General features: G+C 50.5%; 7 protein-coding genes across 7 annotated transcripts; 2 read left to right on the top strand and 5 right to left on the bottom strand.

The window, feature by feature from the left end:
- Positions 1–727: 727 nt before the first annotated feature.
- Positions 728–1,552, bottom strand: Z519_08442 (uncharacterized protein; the record flags this gene model as incomplete). Its single annotated transcript, XM_016766170.1, has 1 exon — positions 728–1,552. One exon carries the CDS (start codon positions 1,550–1,552, stop codon positions 728–730), a length of 825 nt encoding a protein of 274 aa, XP_016617328.1.
- Positions 1,553–2,206: 654 nt separating this feature from the next.
- Z519_08441 (uncharacterized protein) lies at positions 2,207–3,109 on the top strand (the record flags this gene model as incomplete). Its single annotated transcript, XM_016766169.1, has 1 exon — positions 2,207–3,109. One exon carries the CDS (start codon positions 2,207–2,209, stop codon positions 3,107–3,109), a length of 903 nt encoding a protein of 300 aa, XP_016617327.1.
- A 1,848-nt stretch (positions 3,110–4,957) lies between these two features.
- Z519_08440 (uncharacterized protein) lies at positions 4,958–5,997 on the bottom strand (the record flags this gene model as incomplete). The annotated part of the gene is made up of 2 exons (XM_016766168.1): positions 4,958–5,573; positions 5,642–5,997. 2 exons carry the CDS (start codon positions 5,995–5,997, stop codon positions 4,958–4,960), a joined length of 972 nt encoding a protein of 323 aa, XP_016617326.1.
- An 843-nt stretch (positions 5,998–6,840) lies between these two features.
- Z519_08439 (uncharacterized protein) lies at positions 6,841–8,568 on the top strand (the record flags this gene model as incomplete). Its single annotated transcript, XM_016766167.1, has 1 exon — positions 6,841–8,568. One exon carries the CDS (start codon positions 6,841–6,843, stop codon positions 8,566–8,568), a length of 1,728 nt encoding a protein of 575 aa, XP_016617325.1.
- Positions 8,569–8,844: 276 nt separating this feature from the next.
- Z519_08438 (uncharacterized protein) lies at positions 8,845–10,912 on the bottom strand (the record flags this gene model as incomplete). Its single annotated transcript, XM_016766166.1, has 5 exons — positions 8,845–9,690; positions 9,767–9,889; positions 9,992–10,223; positions 10,340–10,584; positions 10,655–10,912. 5 exons carry the CDS (start codon positions 10,910–10,912, stop codon positions 8,845–8,847), a joined length of 1,704 nt encoding a protein of 567 aa, XP_016617324.1.
- Positions 10,913–11,334: 422 nt separating this feature from the next.
- On the bottom strand, positions 11,335–12,990 carry Z519_08437 (uncharacterized protein; the record flags this gene model as incomplete). Its single annotated transcript, XM_016766165.1, has 1 exon — positions 11,335–12,990. One exon carries the CDS (start codon positions 12,988–12,990, stop codon positions 11,335–11,337), a length of 1,656 nt encoding a protein of 551 aa, XP_016617323.1.
- A 494-nt stretch (positions 12,991–13,484) lies between these two features.
- On the bottom strand, positions 13,485–16,772 carry Z519_08436 (uncharacterized protein; the record flags this gene model as incomplete). Its single annotated transcript, XM_016766164.1, has 1 exon — positions 13,485–16,772. The coding sequence occupies one exon, from the start codon at positions 16,770–16,772 to the stop codon at positions 13,485–13,487; it is 3,288 nt and encodes a 1,095-aa protein (XP_016617322.1).
- Between the last annotated feature and the right edge of the window lie 569 nt (positions 16,773–17,341).

Here is a 17,341-nt window from a genome sequence, read left to right as displayed (position 1 = left end):
GCCCTTTTCAGAATCCACAGTAGAGGGGGTCGCTCGAGACTCAGGGCGACACTCCCAGTGGACCATATGCGGGAAAAGGCTATACGGCTCGCAGGCTACTGATTCCTATAGGTGTACGACGCACGTAGCGATGTCGTGAAAGTGGTAACGTGGACTTCACTTGGATTCAGGCCATTAAGGTAGGCAATGAAACCAGGCACAAGTGGTACCATGAAAACTAATATATCCGGGGCAAAAGAATGAAATGACCTAACACCAGTGGACTTGGTTTTCAGCGACACTCATCTCCAGGTCATTTTGTGAGTTTACGAATGCTGTCACCATTCTTTGTCATTGCAGTGTATCTCGTTTGCCAAAGCTCTCCCGGCTCGGACGAAAAACTTAGAGAATGGACCAGGCTCCAGAGATTAGTATACACGAGCCCGACTTGATCCATATATGCTGCTGTACGGCAAGTGATGAAACCGACACTGTTCCCTCGGTCATGAAGTTCGTCCTAAAATACATTCCTTTTTCAATTCCTCTGTCATGAAGAGCTTTTGAAGCATTTCGATTTTGGTCATGATTGGAGTCAGAAGAGTGGCGACACTGTGTGGCGCACGCAGAATAGTGCTCGAAATCAGAACTAGTGACCACCGCGGCCTGGCCGTTTCGTCGGCCTCGTTAACGATCTTCCGCTTGTAGTCGACTTGGTTGGCACTGTCTCCTGACCGGTATTCTGTGATTGCTAGCTGCTGGTGGATGAAGAAGGCGTCGGGGTAGTACTTGACGCTGGCGTAGAACTTGTCGTGGCGCCGCTACCACTTCCGCTCTGCTTCTGGACGGATGCTTGAACAACCTGCCCAGCTGCGTTGAAAACGATATCCACCAAGGCATTGAGCGGAGCATATGAATAAGTCTTCTCAACAAGGCCACCAGATAGTGTCTGACTGACTCCCGTGTCGGTCATGTTCGTTAGGTAATTTCCAACGATGGTGCTCACTCCGTTGACTTCCTGGACGATATTTCCTAGATTGTCGATCAAGAATGATAGCGTTGTTCCTCCCTGTGTGATGGAACCGAGGAGACCGTCAACAGCCCCCACGATGGGCTCAAGCAATGAGGTAACATTGTTGATGGCAGAGATCAAGAGAGGGTTGAGGTCCAATGACTCGAAAACTCGGTTCACTATGTCGACTAGGTGGCCCAGACGGACGATCAATTCAAGCTCTGCATCGACATCTGAAATGGTGAGGTTGACTTCTTGAATGGAGAGGGCGACGCCAGCATTCAGAGTGACAAGGGACGCGACTTGGGCATTCAAATTGATGTCTGCCCGCAGGTCGTCGACATCAAGCTCAATGCGACCAACGGAGAGAGTTGGTACGTTCAGATAGACATCAGGGGGGTTAGAGGAAGAAAATGCTGGATTCGGCGTCAGTGTCGCCGAATTTGATAGTGTGGTGCTGACACTCCCGCCGGATTTCGATGAGGTGGTCGTCTGCGCCAGAATCTGTGGATGCAGCAGGAAGAAGCAGAAGAGCGATAGAAGCTGGAACATTGAGAGCGACATCGTGTTCCCGCCCGGCCATGGAGGAGAAAGAGGCAGGAATCGGCGCACATCGCGCAATCTATATCATCAGCACCAACCTCCATCCTCCTCATAGAGAATCCCACACATTGGCCATGCCAATTTCTCGAGAAAGCATCGCTAAACCGCGAATTTCCCATGTCCAGGAAAATTGTTCGCTCCCTTGTGGGCCGCGATGGTGCTGTTGGGCTTCACGCTGGACGAAATTTGTGTAGAAGATCTGCGCAGATCCCTGCAGAGCCTCTGCCATCAAACCGGTTTTCTGCATGGCTTCTCATGTCTCCCCAGGTTTCAACGGCCCTTTGCGGTATAGGGCTGATCTGCCGAGATTGCAAGCACGGGAACGTCCTGGGTTCCCCTGGACTAGCCCGTGCGAAAAACCGGACTTTCCCCATGTCGTGCGAATCGACTACTCGAAACACCAAATGGGATGCCGAAAGTGACCCCTCGAGAATTCAAAAACTGGTGAGTCTAGAAATTGAAGCCTTCAAAGCGACAAAATAGGAGGGGTGTTGCGACCATGGTTGTTCGATATTCGTAGAATCCCTACAATCTCTGTCAGCATTTGGATGAGAGCGTCTTCTCTCTGTCCTTGATGACGCTCTTTGTGACGGTTCCATTCCTCAGGCTGTGATGATGTCCATGCTTTTGTGCTCGCTGCTTCTCGCACTCATTCGATTCACATCCTCCCAGACGCTCTCGTCCAGCGATGGCTATACAGGCTACTCACTTAGTGTAACGGGCAACGACACGGACTCAGCAGTCTACGAGACCAACGAGACCGACACCTCGAACGGCGCTGTGTCCAATGCCAGCACTCCGCCCGATGTCTTCCTCAATGCGAGTGTCTCGGTCGGCGAAATCGACATCACGTTGAAGAACTTGACGGCCAAAATTAATATCGACGCCCAAGTGCTGTCTCTGCTGCAATTCAATGCTGGTGTCGATCTGAGCATCAATGCTGTGCAGTTAACGATCCAGAACGTGTCGGCGAGAGTTGAACTCGAGGCGCGACTGGAGAACCTGGTGCTGATGATCAACGATACACTCAACTCCATTGATCTGAACCCTGTGATTGCCACACTGGGGTGCGATGTCGGCTCGCTGCTCAACAATACCCTCGGCGGCAGCGGCACGAGCAGCAGCAGTCCCTCCACATCAACGAGCGACCTGTCAGCTCGCTCGGTGCTCCTCGACCAAGGCATCCTCTATTCGGTCAACGACTACAGCGGCAACACGCACACAAATCGGATCCTCGACCAAGCTGGCAATATCGTTGACCAGAAATTGCACAACAATGGCTCCGCCTTCTCGTCCCAGGTGGTCGGCTCATACTGGCACGACATGACATTCACAGGACACGAGCGGGCCGTCCTGTTCAATGGTCAGAGTGCAAGGGAGTTGGAATACTCGTACGCGCCATTCAACGGATTCAGTTCGATCGCTGCTATCTATCAGGATGCGGAAGGCAATGTGCTGGGGTCGAGGGTGTTGAGTGAGATTGAAGGCGGAGGATCAAGTACGATCGTGGATGACTGATTTGGATCTACAACTTTCCCTAGTCTCTCCACGTAGCATGAAATGAAAGAAGGATATTCATTCCACAAGACTATTGGATTCGTGCCTCTTATGTTATCCACTGCGACGGGGCAGATCGGTGGCAGAGTCTTGCTCGTGCCAGGACCCGCACTGCCACCATACTTTATGCTCAACATCCCCGTAACAAATTAACCGAACTGGCTAGACTTCCGCATCATACCTTCCCCCGCTGATCTCAATCATTACAAATGAATCCACCCCCTGCGCCCTCCAATTCTTTGTACATCACGTTTTCTTCGATATGGACGCATCTTTGAATCATGACGGAGGCCCCTGCCACGGCACCCTCGTCCAGTCTTCAAAAATCACATCGGTCCCTATCTTCATGTGGGTCGAAATCCTCATCGAAGTAATCGCGGCGAGGCCTCTAATTCGACTGATCCAAAGTCCTATTCTGCTCTTCGTTCCACAGAGCCAACGCCCTATCAGAGCTGGGGGGGCTGCTAATCTGGGCTCTGAGACGCCGAGGCACGCTTCTTTGATTCTTCATTCACAAGGTCTCGCCATCGAAAAGTTTACCTTGCCCAGAACCTGCTGCGCAACTCATCGAGGTACTGCGTATCACCAACAATAAGCAATAATATCCTCGGGAATCTGGCGCTGGTTGAAACTTTCATACGAACTGCCATGGTCAGCTTTGAAAAGTCGCTCTCCTTCCACCTTCGTCTGCCTCCGGCTCGCTGGGTGACATCCATAGACCACACAAGTATTCTCCAGACATTTAGCTAGACCACTCAAAAACATTCTAGATGCCGTAGTACCTCTCGTGGCACTCTCCATATGCTGAACATCCTCCAGTCTCAGCAAGGCCACGCCGAAATAAGTAAACAAGATATCTGAATTATCGAGATCATGAAAGAAGTCTTTCGGGATCTTCTCGTCCTGATGGACATCTTTTAGAGTCTTCTATTGGACACCTGATGCATTGAATGCCTGTACCCCCAAGAATATACACACCGACTGGATAGACCTTTCTGGCTGGGCTAACCAAATCCATCAGTAGAGTGAGTATGGAGATGGAGGCCTTGCAGCAGAAGTCGACGCTTTCAAGATCGATGTACATAGTCGGTTGGTTCGGCTAGTTGTGCTGGATTCACAGAAGGTGAGCCAGCCAACTCGACCACTCATCTGCTCCGTAGTATTAATAATCGTTCTCTGTCGCGCTCTGCATACTAAGAGAAGTACCACAAGGAGCAATGGCCGAGAGATACGTAGAATCGGCGCTGGGTTATGCTCTAGCCTTTTCCCAAGTAGTTAGACACCTCAGGCACAGACAGAGCAAAACGAACCTCTGTTACTGCTAAAGAAGACAAAAAGAACGAGCAAGATCTTTATTGCTGGTCGCTTCAGAAATACCTCGAGATATGCCAAGACATTGAGGTATGCTAACAATGCTAGTGTCATAGGCTAGCAGCGCACTAATCCTATCCCGGTTACAGATGACGTTAGACACGATGTCAAAATCTTTCTCCAAGTGGGTATTCTTGTTAGTACGGCTTAAACCAACCAGCGGCAGCTTTGCGATCAGGGGTCCTCGGTTCACAACGACAATGAAGCAAAGCTTGGAGCAAATGTGAAGCAATGTCATTATCGAATGACTACATATAGGGCTGACAGCACTTGTATCAGCCTCCTACATCCATATGCCGACTCAGATCTGGGATTTTCGAGATAGACCAGCAACTATGTCGATTCTCAACGTGGAGTGGTCAGAGTAGCCGATGATGATAAGACGGAATCAACGACTTCCTTCCCTGGTTTGTCATGTAGCAGGCCAATCCACATGAACTACTTCAAGACACCCCGCATCTCGTTCCACGACTTCACTTGACATCTGTCGATGTGTTCTCGTAAACAATCCTTCAGCCATGGGTGGTCAGAAATAGTAAAAGTCGAGACGGCGCCAACCATCAGAAACCAAAGCATGATATGGGAGGCAGCCCCATCGATAAGTTTGGGGTCTAGAAGGCAACTTTTGTAAATAGAAGGAAAGTAAACATAGGGCAACCTCAGATACTGCCACTTTAAGAAGACATTATAAGTCAACCCTAATAGGCTGAGCCGTACTGCTTCGTTAACCGAGCCTGTCTCAAAGCTCATGTGGAGAAGGCGATACATGACTGAGGCCATGGTATCATAGAGGAATCCCGGGGAAATCATTCGTTGGGTTTCGACGGCGAGATTGACGATTGAACGGAATCTCTCCATGACTCTCCAGGCTTCGACTAGACTCGCATCCATCTTGCGGAGCAAGCTTTCTAATTCATGTTGAGGGCTGATGACCCAAGTGCTGTTCCGAATTGACAAGAGCTTCTGGTCGGGATAAGGCACAACGGGTTCTGAACGAGGATTGTTGAAGAAGATAGGCTCTGATCCACTTTGCATGGCCATGCCTATATCGCATCTGTGCAGCCATCAGGTGCTTCAGGATCCGGCGAAATTTTAACAGGGCAACGAATGGCTGCTGCTTACCTGAACATTTCCGTGAGAAGCTTGCTACCTCTGAAGGCAACTACGTCCCCTCTTAGGTTGACCATCTTGCGAAGGCCCACCATGTGATGCTTGAAGGCCTCATCTTCACCCATAAAAAAGGCACTTACGGCCAAGGTTAAAACCACCGCTATTGTAGAATCCGAGGGTTTGGTGTTCTCATCTCCCAGTAAAAGCATTTTGCGTAGGATTTGAATACCTTTCAAAAAATGGACAGTTGCATCTTGGTTGGTGGTAGGATATTCTCGACCTAATATCTTGTTCATGAAGACCTCGGCAGCGAAGACGGTTACGTGAAGATAAGCAGCGTCGAATTTCAGTGGATCAAACCACGCCATGTCCTTGTAACTGAATCCAGTAACCATCAACAGGTCGAAAAGGGTAAGACAGGAAAATACTGGGTTGGTGGAGGTGCATTGTCTGCTCGCTACGCTTTATGGATGTTGCCGGAATCGATGATGGTGAGTTTGTGTACGTTTGTGTCTAGATGTGATATGCTGACTGGGGGTCGGGTAGGACGCGCTGTTAGCCTCCCTCTTCCCCTTCGCCAAGATGCTACGGGCCCAATCTAGAAGTAAAGAATGACTTGAGGAGAAGATGTGTCGAATTATCCCTCCGGCGGAGAGGGCCTAGGGGTCAATGAAGGGACCTATTTCAATGGACAAAGCCTACCCTTATGGGGACATCTATGCACAGTAGCTTACAAGTATGCTGAGAGCAGCGCCGTGGCGCCTAATAGCACCATTATTGAGGTGGTGAATGGCCATGCTTTGCACCGGTATTTATACAGCCTGGTTAGATCGGGCCACCCTTGTAAGCTGCTCAGGGACTTCTCAGTGAAGCTCTGTTAAAGGCTCACCTAATGGTCAGGCTAAAGGAGCCTTCGCTCACCCTCTAGGATCAAGCAGTAATTATTTGGTCGATAGGTTTTTTGGTTCCCGACTAATTTACGTGGCCAGGGGCGCTAAGGACTTCCCAGCAAACAGTGCAAACGCAGCAAACACGGCAAATGTGCTTGCAGCTTTCACGTGTTTCTCAACTTCGTCAACTGTATGAACTTAACCCTCGACTTCAGAGGCTGGGAAGTAGTCGGGCGAATTCTCTCTTAAAGAAAGGCCTGACTTTCAACCCGAAAATGCAGCGATCCGGATGAGCCTTGTTTTTTCACACTACTAGCCGCCATGTCTTCGCATTACACGACCGAACCTCCTCCAACTGCCTCAGTTCTTCTTCATACAACGGCTGGCCCTCTCACAATATCTCTGTTCGCGAACCAGACACCTTTAACATGCAGAAATTTCCTGCAGCATGTCCTCGACGGGGACTACGACAACAACATCTTTCACCGCGTCTCCCCGGGCTTTGTCATTCAAACTGGCGATCCGACCGGTACCGGCGAAGGTGGACAAAATATATACGAGGACAGGGAATTTGAACGATATGACGATGATTGGGCGCGGCTGATGGGGCGAGAAGAAGGCGAGAAGATCAATTTCGGAGATGAAATCCACAGCCGGCTGAAGTTTAACAGGAGAGGGTTGGTTGGTATGGCGAAAGGCACCGGAGACGGAGCAGGCTATGGCAGCCAATTCTTCATCACACTGGGAGACTGCAGAGCAGAGCTGGGTGGCAAGTGTACCATGTTTGGCCGGGTAGAGGGTGATGGTATATACAATGTGGTCAAAATCGCGGAAGGCGAGCTATTGGAAGGGAGCGAAAGACCAATGTACCCGGAGAAGATTCTCAGGGTCGAAATCATCGAAATGGCCCAGGGCGATGCATGGCAGAAAATGCGGAAAAGGACCAAAGTTGCGGAACGCACCGTGGAAGCTCCCGCAAAGAGAAAGGCGCCGAAAAAGAAGGGCGGGAAGACTCTACTCAGCTTTGCCGGAGATGAAGGCGAGGATGATGCTGGTGAAGTTGTCGTGCGACCAAAGAAGGCCAAATTCAATCCGGCTCTGATCGATAGCGAGGACGCCCCTGGACCAAAGCCAAAGACCAATGGTACTGCTCCTCAACCTCCCTCGATCGAGAAACCACGACAGAGATCAACCTCGCCCACGATCCCGCAAAAGCGCAAAGCAAGCCCCCCGCCGTCGACGAAATCTCCCACACGGGTTCAACGCCGGAAGCCATCATTCCATGACCCATTAACTCAACTCCCTCTTCGTAACCCAGAATCACCGTCTCGCTCCCCAACACCGGAAGAGAAACCGTCAGCATCCCGAACCTCCGCACTAGAAGCCGAGATCGACGCCCTGAAAGCATCCATGCGTCGCAACGTCGACGCCAAGGCCAACGGTTCCATATATAAGAAGTCGACCTTAGAATCCCTGATCCCAGCAACAAGCACAAGAGGTCGCAAACGACCTCGCCCAGGAGAATCCAATACCCGTGATGAGGCCAAGGCGCTAAAAATGCTGAACGACTTCAAAGCACGGCTGGAATCGGCGGACGTGCAGAGTAAAGCCCACTCTTCAAAGTCCACGAATGGTCACAAAGATAACAAAGACCACAACTTCCCATCAACCTCACCAGACAGGGATCCCAAACCCTCAGAAGTAGTTGCCGGTCCCACTAAACACGATGACGATGAAGAGGCAGCCCTATGTGACCTCCATTTCATCGCAAACTGTCAATCGTGTTCGAAGTGGGACAACCCGGCCAGCGCCGAGGCCGAAGAGTCCGAGGACGATGCGCAGTGGATGAGCCATTCGTTGTCGTTCGCCAAGGACCGGCTGGGCAAGGATCTGAACTGGAAAAGGAAGAACGAAGAGGAACTGGTAGTTATTGATCCGAGGGAGAAGGAGAAAGAGTTGAAATTAGAGAGGAAGCGCGAGAGAGACAGGGATAGAGATAGGGATAGGGACAGGGATAAAGGAAAAGGAAAGAGGAAAGAAAGGTGGTAGTCTTTGCATTTAGCTTTTGTATTTGTTTTAAAAATCAAAATGAACCCAGGAAGCAATCCAACCCCAATGAAAATTAAGGAACAAGCCAGCTAGTCAGTCATATACTTCGTTCCATGGACCTTCACGAACTCCCGCGACCTGGAAATTGAAAAAATGTAAAAAGGGAAGGAGGAGAGAGAAAGGGAGAGAAAGTCATTGACCATACGCGTCTCGGGCACAAACCGACCTACCAAATATATAAACACACATACTTGCGGTAGCTAAGCACGGAGCTGGCTAGGAATTGACATAAAACGCCAAATCGACAGTTTCGCCGAGCTTCTCCTTCTCCTCGGCCTCCGTCTCGAGGCGCGTGAAGCCGTTGCCCAATAGTCCGCGCCAGCGGTTCGGCGAGTTGTATCTGATGTCCCAGTCCTCGCCACGGATCTCGCGTAGGATGACCTCGCGGTACAGCAGAGCGCTACCGGGCCAGGTGGCCGTGACGCGGCCGTCGACGCGGTGCTTCTTGTACCAGCTCTTGCAGGCGCCCGTCCAGGTGAGCGTGTTGTGGATCTCATCGCCGTACGTGACGAACTCGTCGGTCGCCTCCTGCCGCGGCGCCGCGGACTTGATGTCCTCGCCCGCGATCTTGTGCAGCCATTTAATGATGTACTCAGCCGTCCAGGTCATGCTGGTGATCAGCGTGCCATGCCCGACCGTCGCGTTGGGGCCGGTGAAGATGAAGTAGTTGGGGAAATCCGGGCACGCGACGCTAAGGTAGCTCTCGGGCTCGTCTTTCCATTTCTCCGCCAGCGTCATTCCGTTGCGCCCCGTGACTGGGTAGTGAGGGATGTGCGAGACGTCGAAACCCGTGGCGCACACGATCACGTCAAGGTCGTATTGTGCGCCAGATTCTGTCTCGATCCCGGTCTCGGTAATTCGTGCGATGGGCGATTTCTCCAGCGACACGGTGGGCAGGAGGAACGACTCCAGGTAGCCTTCACCAGGGGTCAAGCGCCGGCAGCCCAGCGTCCAGTTTGGGATCAGTTTGTCACAGAGTTCGGGGTTGTTGTTTAAGGCGGCGCGCATCCGTTCGACAGTGACCTCGGTGGATTTGGAGTTTTGGACAGAGCCTTTGCGGAACTATACACGGTAACATGATGATGGATCAGCACGAAAGTCTTTGTAGAGAGCCACAAAGTCAATGGGACGCACATACCAGCCTGAATCCTTTGTTCATCCCGTGCTGCAACATCTTGCGATAAGCCTTATGTTTCTCTGGATTTCGAAACCTCCTCTTGTCGCTTTTTGTGTACCTTGGGTTGAAGGTACTTCCCACTTCCTCATCAGAAGGATTCACTTCCGTCATATCAACACCTTCATCACCATTTGTCATTTCCTGGTCCTCAGCCTCTTCGGTATCGGGCTGTCCGTCGCTGCCGACACCGAGTGCCTCGCCCAGGCTCTGAGTGATCCAAGTTGCTCCGCGCTGGAAACTCACTACCTGAGTACCAGGTAACTTGGCCATCTGCGGCAAGATTTGGATGGCGGATGATCCATTGCCAATGACTCCAATCTTTTTGTGCGTGTAGTCATAGGAATGATCCCAGCCGGCCGAATGCACCTTATGGCCCTTGAAGGTATGAAGGCCGGGTATATCTGGCCATTTCCATTGACTGGAGGAAGAAGATTAGAACCGTGTCTGCGTCATGAATCGTAGCCAGAAACGCAGATTTTGGAATGTGCTGGTCCTTGCTCGGATGAATCGTGTAGGGATTGGAGAGCAACCTACCTCAGAAACCCCTGAGCTGAAACGAGAACATCAGCGAGTTCATCCCTTTCTTCCCCGTCATTCTTCCGGACTCGAATCTTCCATTTTCCTTCATCTTCGAGCCAATTGAGGGCAATTACCCGGGTGTTGAATTGGATGTCCCGCCTCAGGTTCCACTTGTTGACCACTCTTCGCACGTACTCGAGAATCTCTGGGCCATCAGCATAGAATTTTGACCAGTCGGGGTTCGGGTCGAAAGGAAATGCCTAGATCAAGCAGAAAATCAATGTCTTGCTTTTCTCAGTAGTCGCCTGTATAAGAACGAAGCAGACTGACATAGATATGAGCTGGCACGTCGCACTGTACGCCCGGGTAAGTATTGACCTTCCACGTTCCACCAACGTCATCATTAGCCTCGAAGATAACGTGGTCGATAAACTCCTGTAGCTCCGGCAGTTCATGCTGGATCTTGTGGGCAAATATCAAGCCTGAGAAGCCAGCTCCGATAGTGGCGACGCGTAACTTGCGCTTCTTGTATGCATATTCGTCCGAGATTGGGACCCATATTTCTTTCAGTCGTTCAGGAGTGACCATATTCGCGACCAGGTCTTGAACACAGTAAGAGAATATGACAAAGATGCTCAAAAGTCCCGACTTGAAACAAGAACAACAAAACCATGTGCAAACCACAGACGACGGACAAGTTGGCCAAACCCTTCAATGTCGAGAACCGTGGCTATGTATCTGTTCTCCTCGGGTCCGTGAATTGGAGAACAATATATATTGCCTCGGCGGAATCAACACATGTACACGGCCATTTCCCCGCATTGATTCCTCTATCATACCCAATCGAGAGCCATTGACTGGCTGGCAGTATCTGAGTCAGTGGTAAGACAGCATGTTGAAGTGCACTAATAGACTGTGAGATGACATGAGACTTTGACAATGAAACACAGAGCTGGACGCAGCAACTCGATATGACGCGGCTTCTCACCCATCAGCCGCCTCTTCCATTTTTATATATACTTATACGGATTCATAATCCCGTTGGGATCGTAAAGATTCTTTATCTGCTTCATCAGCTTGATCATGGTCTCACTCCGACTGTATCCGATATATTTCTTTTTTGCAATGCCGAGGCCGTGTTCCGCACTGATACTTCCCCTTCGCTTTTGGATCCACTCGTATACCCACGGTTCTATTGCTTCTTCAACTTCTTTTGTGTATTTCCGCACGGGAACGTTCAAGTGCAGATTCGAGTCGCCCATGTGTCCATAGCCGACCACAGCTATTGCTGGGAAAGAGTCATCGTCACCTACCAAGCCTTTCGAGTTCAGTCTCTCCCTTGTGTCTTCCACGAGTTGATAGAGTTCTTGAATCGGAATCGAAAGGTCATATTTGTACGTGCCGCCGAAATGACCGATGGCTTCGGTAATGCCCTCTCGCCAAGCCCATAGAGATTTGGCTTGGGTCTCATCTTGAGCAAGAACGCCATCTGAGACGATCTCCTCACTCATGACATATTCCAGGAATTTTTCCAGTTTTTCACTGTCGTGCTCTGTGTTGGAGCCGCTCGTTTCAATCAAACAATAGAAGGGATGATCACCCTCCAATGGTCTTTTATTGCCGGTAATTTGATGAACGAAGCCCTGGCTCCGAGAATCCATGAGTTCAAAGGCAGACAGAATCTCACCAAGCTGGACCTTCGCTTCTTTGTAAGCCTTTTGCACATTCTCAAATGAAGGAAGTCCAAAATATGCAACGTTGACTGCTTTGGATCTCTGTGGGCAGACCACCGACACACCCGTGATGATTCCAATAGTCCCTTCTCCTCCGATAAAGAGTTGTTTCAGGTCATATCCGGTGTTATTCTTCCGTAGTGTACCAAGGTCGTCGACAATAGTGCCGTCCGGTAGTACTGCTTCAATTCCAAGGACGTTGCCATGTAAAGAACCATATCGTAATAGTCTCAAACCTCCAGCATTGGTCGCCACATTACCGCCTATCTGGGCTGATCCTTTGGCACCAAGGTCGAGCGGGAAGAGGTGGTTATGCTCAGCGAGATAATTGTCCGCTACTTCGAGAATAACACCTCCGTCGACCACAAGGATGCCGCTAATGTCGTCGAAACTTCGGATCTTGTTCATACGAGAAAGCGAGAGGACAATCTCATCAAAAACTGGCACGCTGCCTCCGACCAGACCCGAGTTTCCACCTTGAGGGACCACGGCCAGTTTGTTGTCGTTGCAGTATTTCAAGACTCTGCTCACTTCTTCCGTGCTCTTCGGTCTCAAGACGAGCTTGGTGTGACCTCTGTATTTCCGCATCCAGTCCGTATTGAAAGCTTCAAGATCGTCTGAAGCATCCTTGGTCACTCCATCAATGACGGCGGCGTCCTCGCCCAGGGCGGATTTGAAGAATTGGATGTGCTCGGGCGTGATGTCTGAGAACCTCGGGTCACGTTTGAGGGAGGGGTACATATCGGTCGTGTATTTGACATTGCGATGGGGTTCGCTGGGGTCTTCTGGTCGTCGAGGCGTTACAGAGAAATTTCGCACGGGCTCAAACAGAGGTCGCAGAGACTGGCAATGCCGGGCTTGAGACCGAGGTATCGAAGGTCTTTTGGTCTGGCGCAACGCACGTGCCAAGCCTCTTGATGCTGAGACAGACATGATCTCCAGTCCCAGAGATGCCCACAAACAGATGAAGTGTATCTTGTAGAAAAGAAGAGGTCGGGAGCTGCTCTCAGGGAAAATACACGGACGGAAACAATGACGAGAAACTGAGTCTTGCCGTTTGCATCTCAGTTCCGACCATCGGCATCTGCTTCCCCGAATCTTCTCCATGATCATAAAGCAGCAACAATATCCACCTCTAAACAAGAAACGGGTAAAGCACGATATTATTCATCTTCTTAACGACTACGAGGCTACAGATGCTCTGAATTCCTCTCCCTGATGGGTCAAGCTCGCTCTGGAATCATGGGCCTTAGGCTAGGGGACAGAAGGCTCTTTTCATCTCCTTCGAATAATCTGTTCTGATGCTCATAACAACCTTTCGAGCCAAGTACCCATATCCTTGCTTGAAGAAACTCGTGCATGATAACCCCATTCTTTGATTCTCCTCTGCAGATATTAATTGAGCCAGTATTCTCCAAATTCCACTCTTACCATGCAATTCTGGCAAGTGGTCCCCGTGGCCAGGTGCGGACACATAACTTTCTCAGCTCATCCATCATCAGGATCCCAAGCGCCAACGGCAAAGGCAAGAACCAGAATTCGATGGGCGCACTCCCAGTACCAAATAAGCTTTGAATACCAGGTTCCTGCGTGACGAAAATCGCGACAACTAACGAGAGGACCGCTGACAAGAGCAACCAAGGATTGCGACGCTGCTTTCGGATGGGATCAGCTTGGAGGATCGATAGCCTCTTATTTCGGATAGAAAGAATGTTGCCCCATTGGAGAAATACCAATGTAATGAAGTAGACCGATTGCCCGGTGGTGTTGAATGCTGTAAGTTCCGCCTCGGTGTATCCGTGGAAGCCGGCAGAGTACTTTTCGAAGGCAAAGAATAGGTCTTTAATCGGAATCCGCGCATATCGATAGTAATACAAGAAGTACATGGCGTGCGCGCAGATGGTTTCCATAACACCGATGAAAAGGTAAGATTGAGTATAGATCCGAAGATTGATCAAATGATCCTTCTTTCGGTTCCGCGGCGGCAAGCTAAGGAGGTCGAATTCTTCTCGCTCCATAATGAGACTCAGAGCCAGGAATAAATCGGTAAAAACGCAGATGATGATCATCAGAAAGGAAGAGAGTGGCAGTGGAACGCCAAAGAAGACATTGACCAGCACCGGCCAGATCTCTGACCAACTTCCAGCGGGCAGAAGGTAGCTGATGACCTTTTGAAGATTCTGGAACACAAGACGGCCGAGTCGAATTCCGTCGACGATGGAGTCAAACTTGTCGAGTAGCACCAGATGAGCAGCCTCGAGGGCGACGTCACTGCCGTTGACCATCGCCACGCCGACATCGGCAGCTTTGAGAGCAGGCGCATCGTTGACACCATCTCCAGTCACAGCAACGGTATTTCCACGACTCCGGAGCTCGTTGACGATCCGAAGTTTATGCTCCGGAGTGCACCTGCCGAACACAATCTCCTGGTAGGCACATACAACGTTCCAGTCGTCCTTCTCAAGTTGGCTGAGCTGGGAGCCTTCCAGGAGCAGAGACTGGTTGCTATACTCCGTGTCGTCCCCCTCGTCCCGTCGTTCTTCAATCGTTGAAAATGTGTCGGGCTCTCGGTCTCCAGTAAAGATGCCGACCTGACGAGCAACAGCGGCGCCCGTTAGACCAAAGTCTCCTGTCATCATGAAGAACCTTATTCCAGCACGGCGGCAAGCTGCAACAGTGGCAGCAGTCTCCGGCCGTGGCGGATCAAATATGCCCACTAGACCAATGGCAATAAGACCCGTTGCACAATGATCAACAAGCTCCTGGGACAATTCACTGGAATGAACCGGATTGATGGGCGTATATTTACGCTCACATAAGAGGATGACTCGCTCTGCATTGCGCGACATTCTGTTCTGGAGCTCTGAGATAGCCGTTCTTGTTTTTCCGTCCAAGTCAGCGACGGTATTGGATTGGAAAGACCAGTATTGAGAGCACCTAGGCAACAATACATCAGGTCCTCCTTTGACGAATGCTGTATATACCGTTGTCGGCGCTTTGCTCGCATGATTGGCCTCATCCGGAGGTGTTTGATGCAGCGTTAGCATAAATTTATTTTTGGAATTGAATGGGATAGCAGCGACTTGAGGAAACAGATGGCGAAGTCGGTCACTAGATGTAACAGCCTCCGTGAACCGAAGGAGTGCTCCGTCCGTTGGATTTCCCTGTGTAAGACGGTCTTCTATCGATTTCTCGCAACAGACAGGGTCAAAAGTGGCTCCGTTGCACAATCTTGCGGCAGCCAAGAGACGTACCAATGACTGTGCTGGTGGACTTCGCGAGAAGTGCTCCTTTGCCTGTTGTGAAGACATGGACCCGTCTACGAAGCCAATGCTGGTCACAGTCATTTGGTTCTTGGTCAAGGTCCCAGTCTTATCGGAGCAGATGACTGAAACACAGCCCAGTGTCTCCACCGTAGCCAGGCTTTTGGGCAACACGTTGACTGCCTTCATCCGCCTTGCTATCAACATCAGAGTCAATGCCACGCCGACAGGCATCCCTTCGGGGATAAAGGCGACGACACAGCCCATGATGTCATCCAGCATTGCAACAACATTCATGAAAGAGTGATGCTGTATCCTCAGCCAGCCAACCCAGGCAAAAAGAATCAGACATGCTAAACAGATCGTAAGTCCGCAAATTATGGTGACGAAACGGGTTATTTCCTGTTGAATGGCGGTTGGCTTCGTTTTGACGCCAGATGTAGCTTTGGCAATGGCCCCCATCACGGTTTTTGCACCTGTGAAGACGACAATTCCAGTGGCGGCTCCATTGGTAACAACAGTGCCCATCAGAGCCATATTTCGACTCTCGAGAATGTTGTCGTCTGTGGAATCAAGGGATGCTTCGACATCTTCAGCTTCACCCGTCATGGCAGACCTATCAAATCGAGTGTCTCCGGTGGTCTTGATAAGCCGAATGTCTGCAGGGACCTTGTTCCCGATTTCGAGATGAACAATGTCACCTACGACAACTTCTTTTGTGGGAACGCTTTTGATGTGCCCATCACGGAGGACTAGGGCATCCGACGGCAACATGCTGAGGATAGAGTTCATGGTTTTGGCGGTTGACCAGTCTTGGAAAGCTGAAAAGGAAGCCTGGAGAATGATGACAATAATGACCAAGACTGCAAGGCCTAAATTGTAGGGTTGAGGATCTGGATCACCTAGAGGTCTCCAGCAGATGAAAAAGACAATGACGCCCACCCATAGGATCGAGCAGAACCCGCCAAAGACATACCCCGCCAGCGTTTTGGCGTAGTTGCGACGATGCTGGGGCAGCACGTTGTAACCATGCTCTTGCAAGTGTTTGGCTGCTGAATCAGAACTCAGGCCCACTGCTGGCGACACGCCTAAACGCTGGCACAGTTTCTCAACACTGATGCGATGGTGGTCGGCGTGCGCCAATTCATCACCCGGCGTTCGCAGGCCTTCCTTTTCTTTGTCCTCACCACCCAATTCGCTGATAGCCTTGGACTCTAAAGTTTGAAATGATAGAGTACGATACGTAATAGGGATACCATAATTGGCGTGCTGTATTCGACTGCGGACGCTGGATATCGAGTCTCGACTTGCTGAACGTCTTCGACGGTGGGGCTCATCTTCTCCCGAAGCGTTATGGACACCTGACCGATTGCGCTGTTCAACAGTGCCATCTTCAAATGCAATGGTAGTCAACCGTGCGGAGGCGTGATTAGTCGATGCCCCTTTGTCCATGATCTATTACCGATGATAGCTCGAATGCTTCCTCGCCATGCTCGGTAAGGAGACATGATGTAGAAGCAGGTTTATATGTCTGAGCACGGCCAACTGAACTGATTTTTTCTCTTCGAAAACCCGACCCAGTTTATTTTTCATACCCACCTGGCTGTAGATGTGGATTAGGACACCGTCGAGGGCCGAAACAGAGCACGACATCGATTGTCGCCATCCCGTCTCTCACAAAATTTGAAACGAGCTTGTAATAATTATGCAACAAAAATTGAATTTGGACCTTTCGTCGTGGGTTATGTACTCTCTAGGAAGGCTCAGTCAGTGAGGGATTTAAAATCTTCACGACCTAGAGATATTGCGCTAACGACACAGAGACCGCAGATGGGGGCACAGCGAGGCCGGTAAGAGAGTTACCACTGACAACTTTATTAGACGGAATGCCCATCCAAGATTGAGTGGTTGCGAACGGTGTCTCCACATTGATCATCAAGCGTGTTCCGTCTTACCGGAGGAGTTGTGATTGGTAGGTGCTACTTCGCTGGACCTCCTCGTAGCTGATAGATATTGAGTAA

Source organism: Cladophialophora bantiana, assembly GCF_000835475.1.
Source record: "Cladophialophora bantiana CBS 173.52 unplaced genomic scaffold supercont1.13, whole genome shotgun sequence".
Classification (NCBI taxonomy): Eukaryota; Fungi; Ascomycota; class Eurotiomycetes; order Chaetothyriales; family Herpotrichiellaceae; genus Cladophialophora; species Cladophialophora bantiana.
The sequence above is the reverse complement of the archived record's forward strand: the minus strand, read 5'-3'. Positions and strand labels throughout refer to the sequence as shown.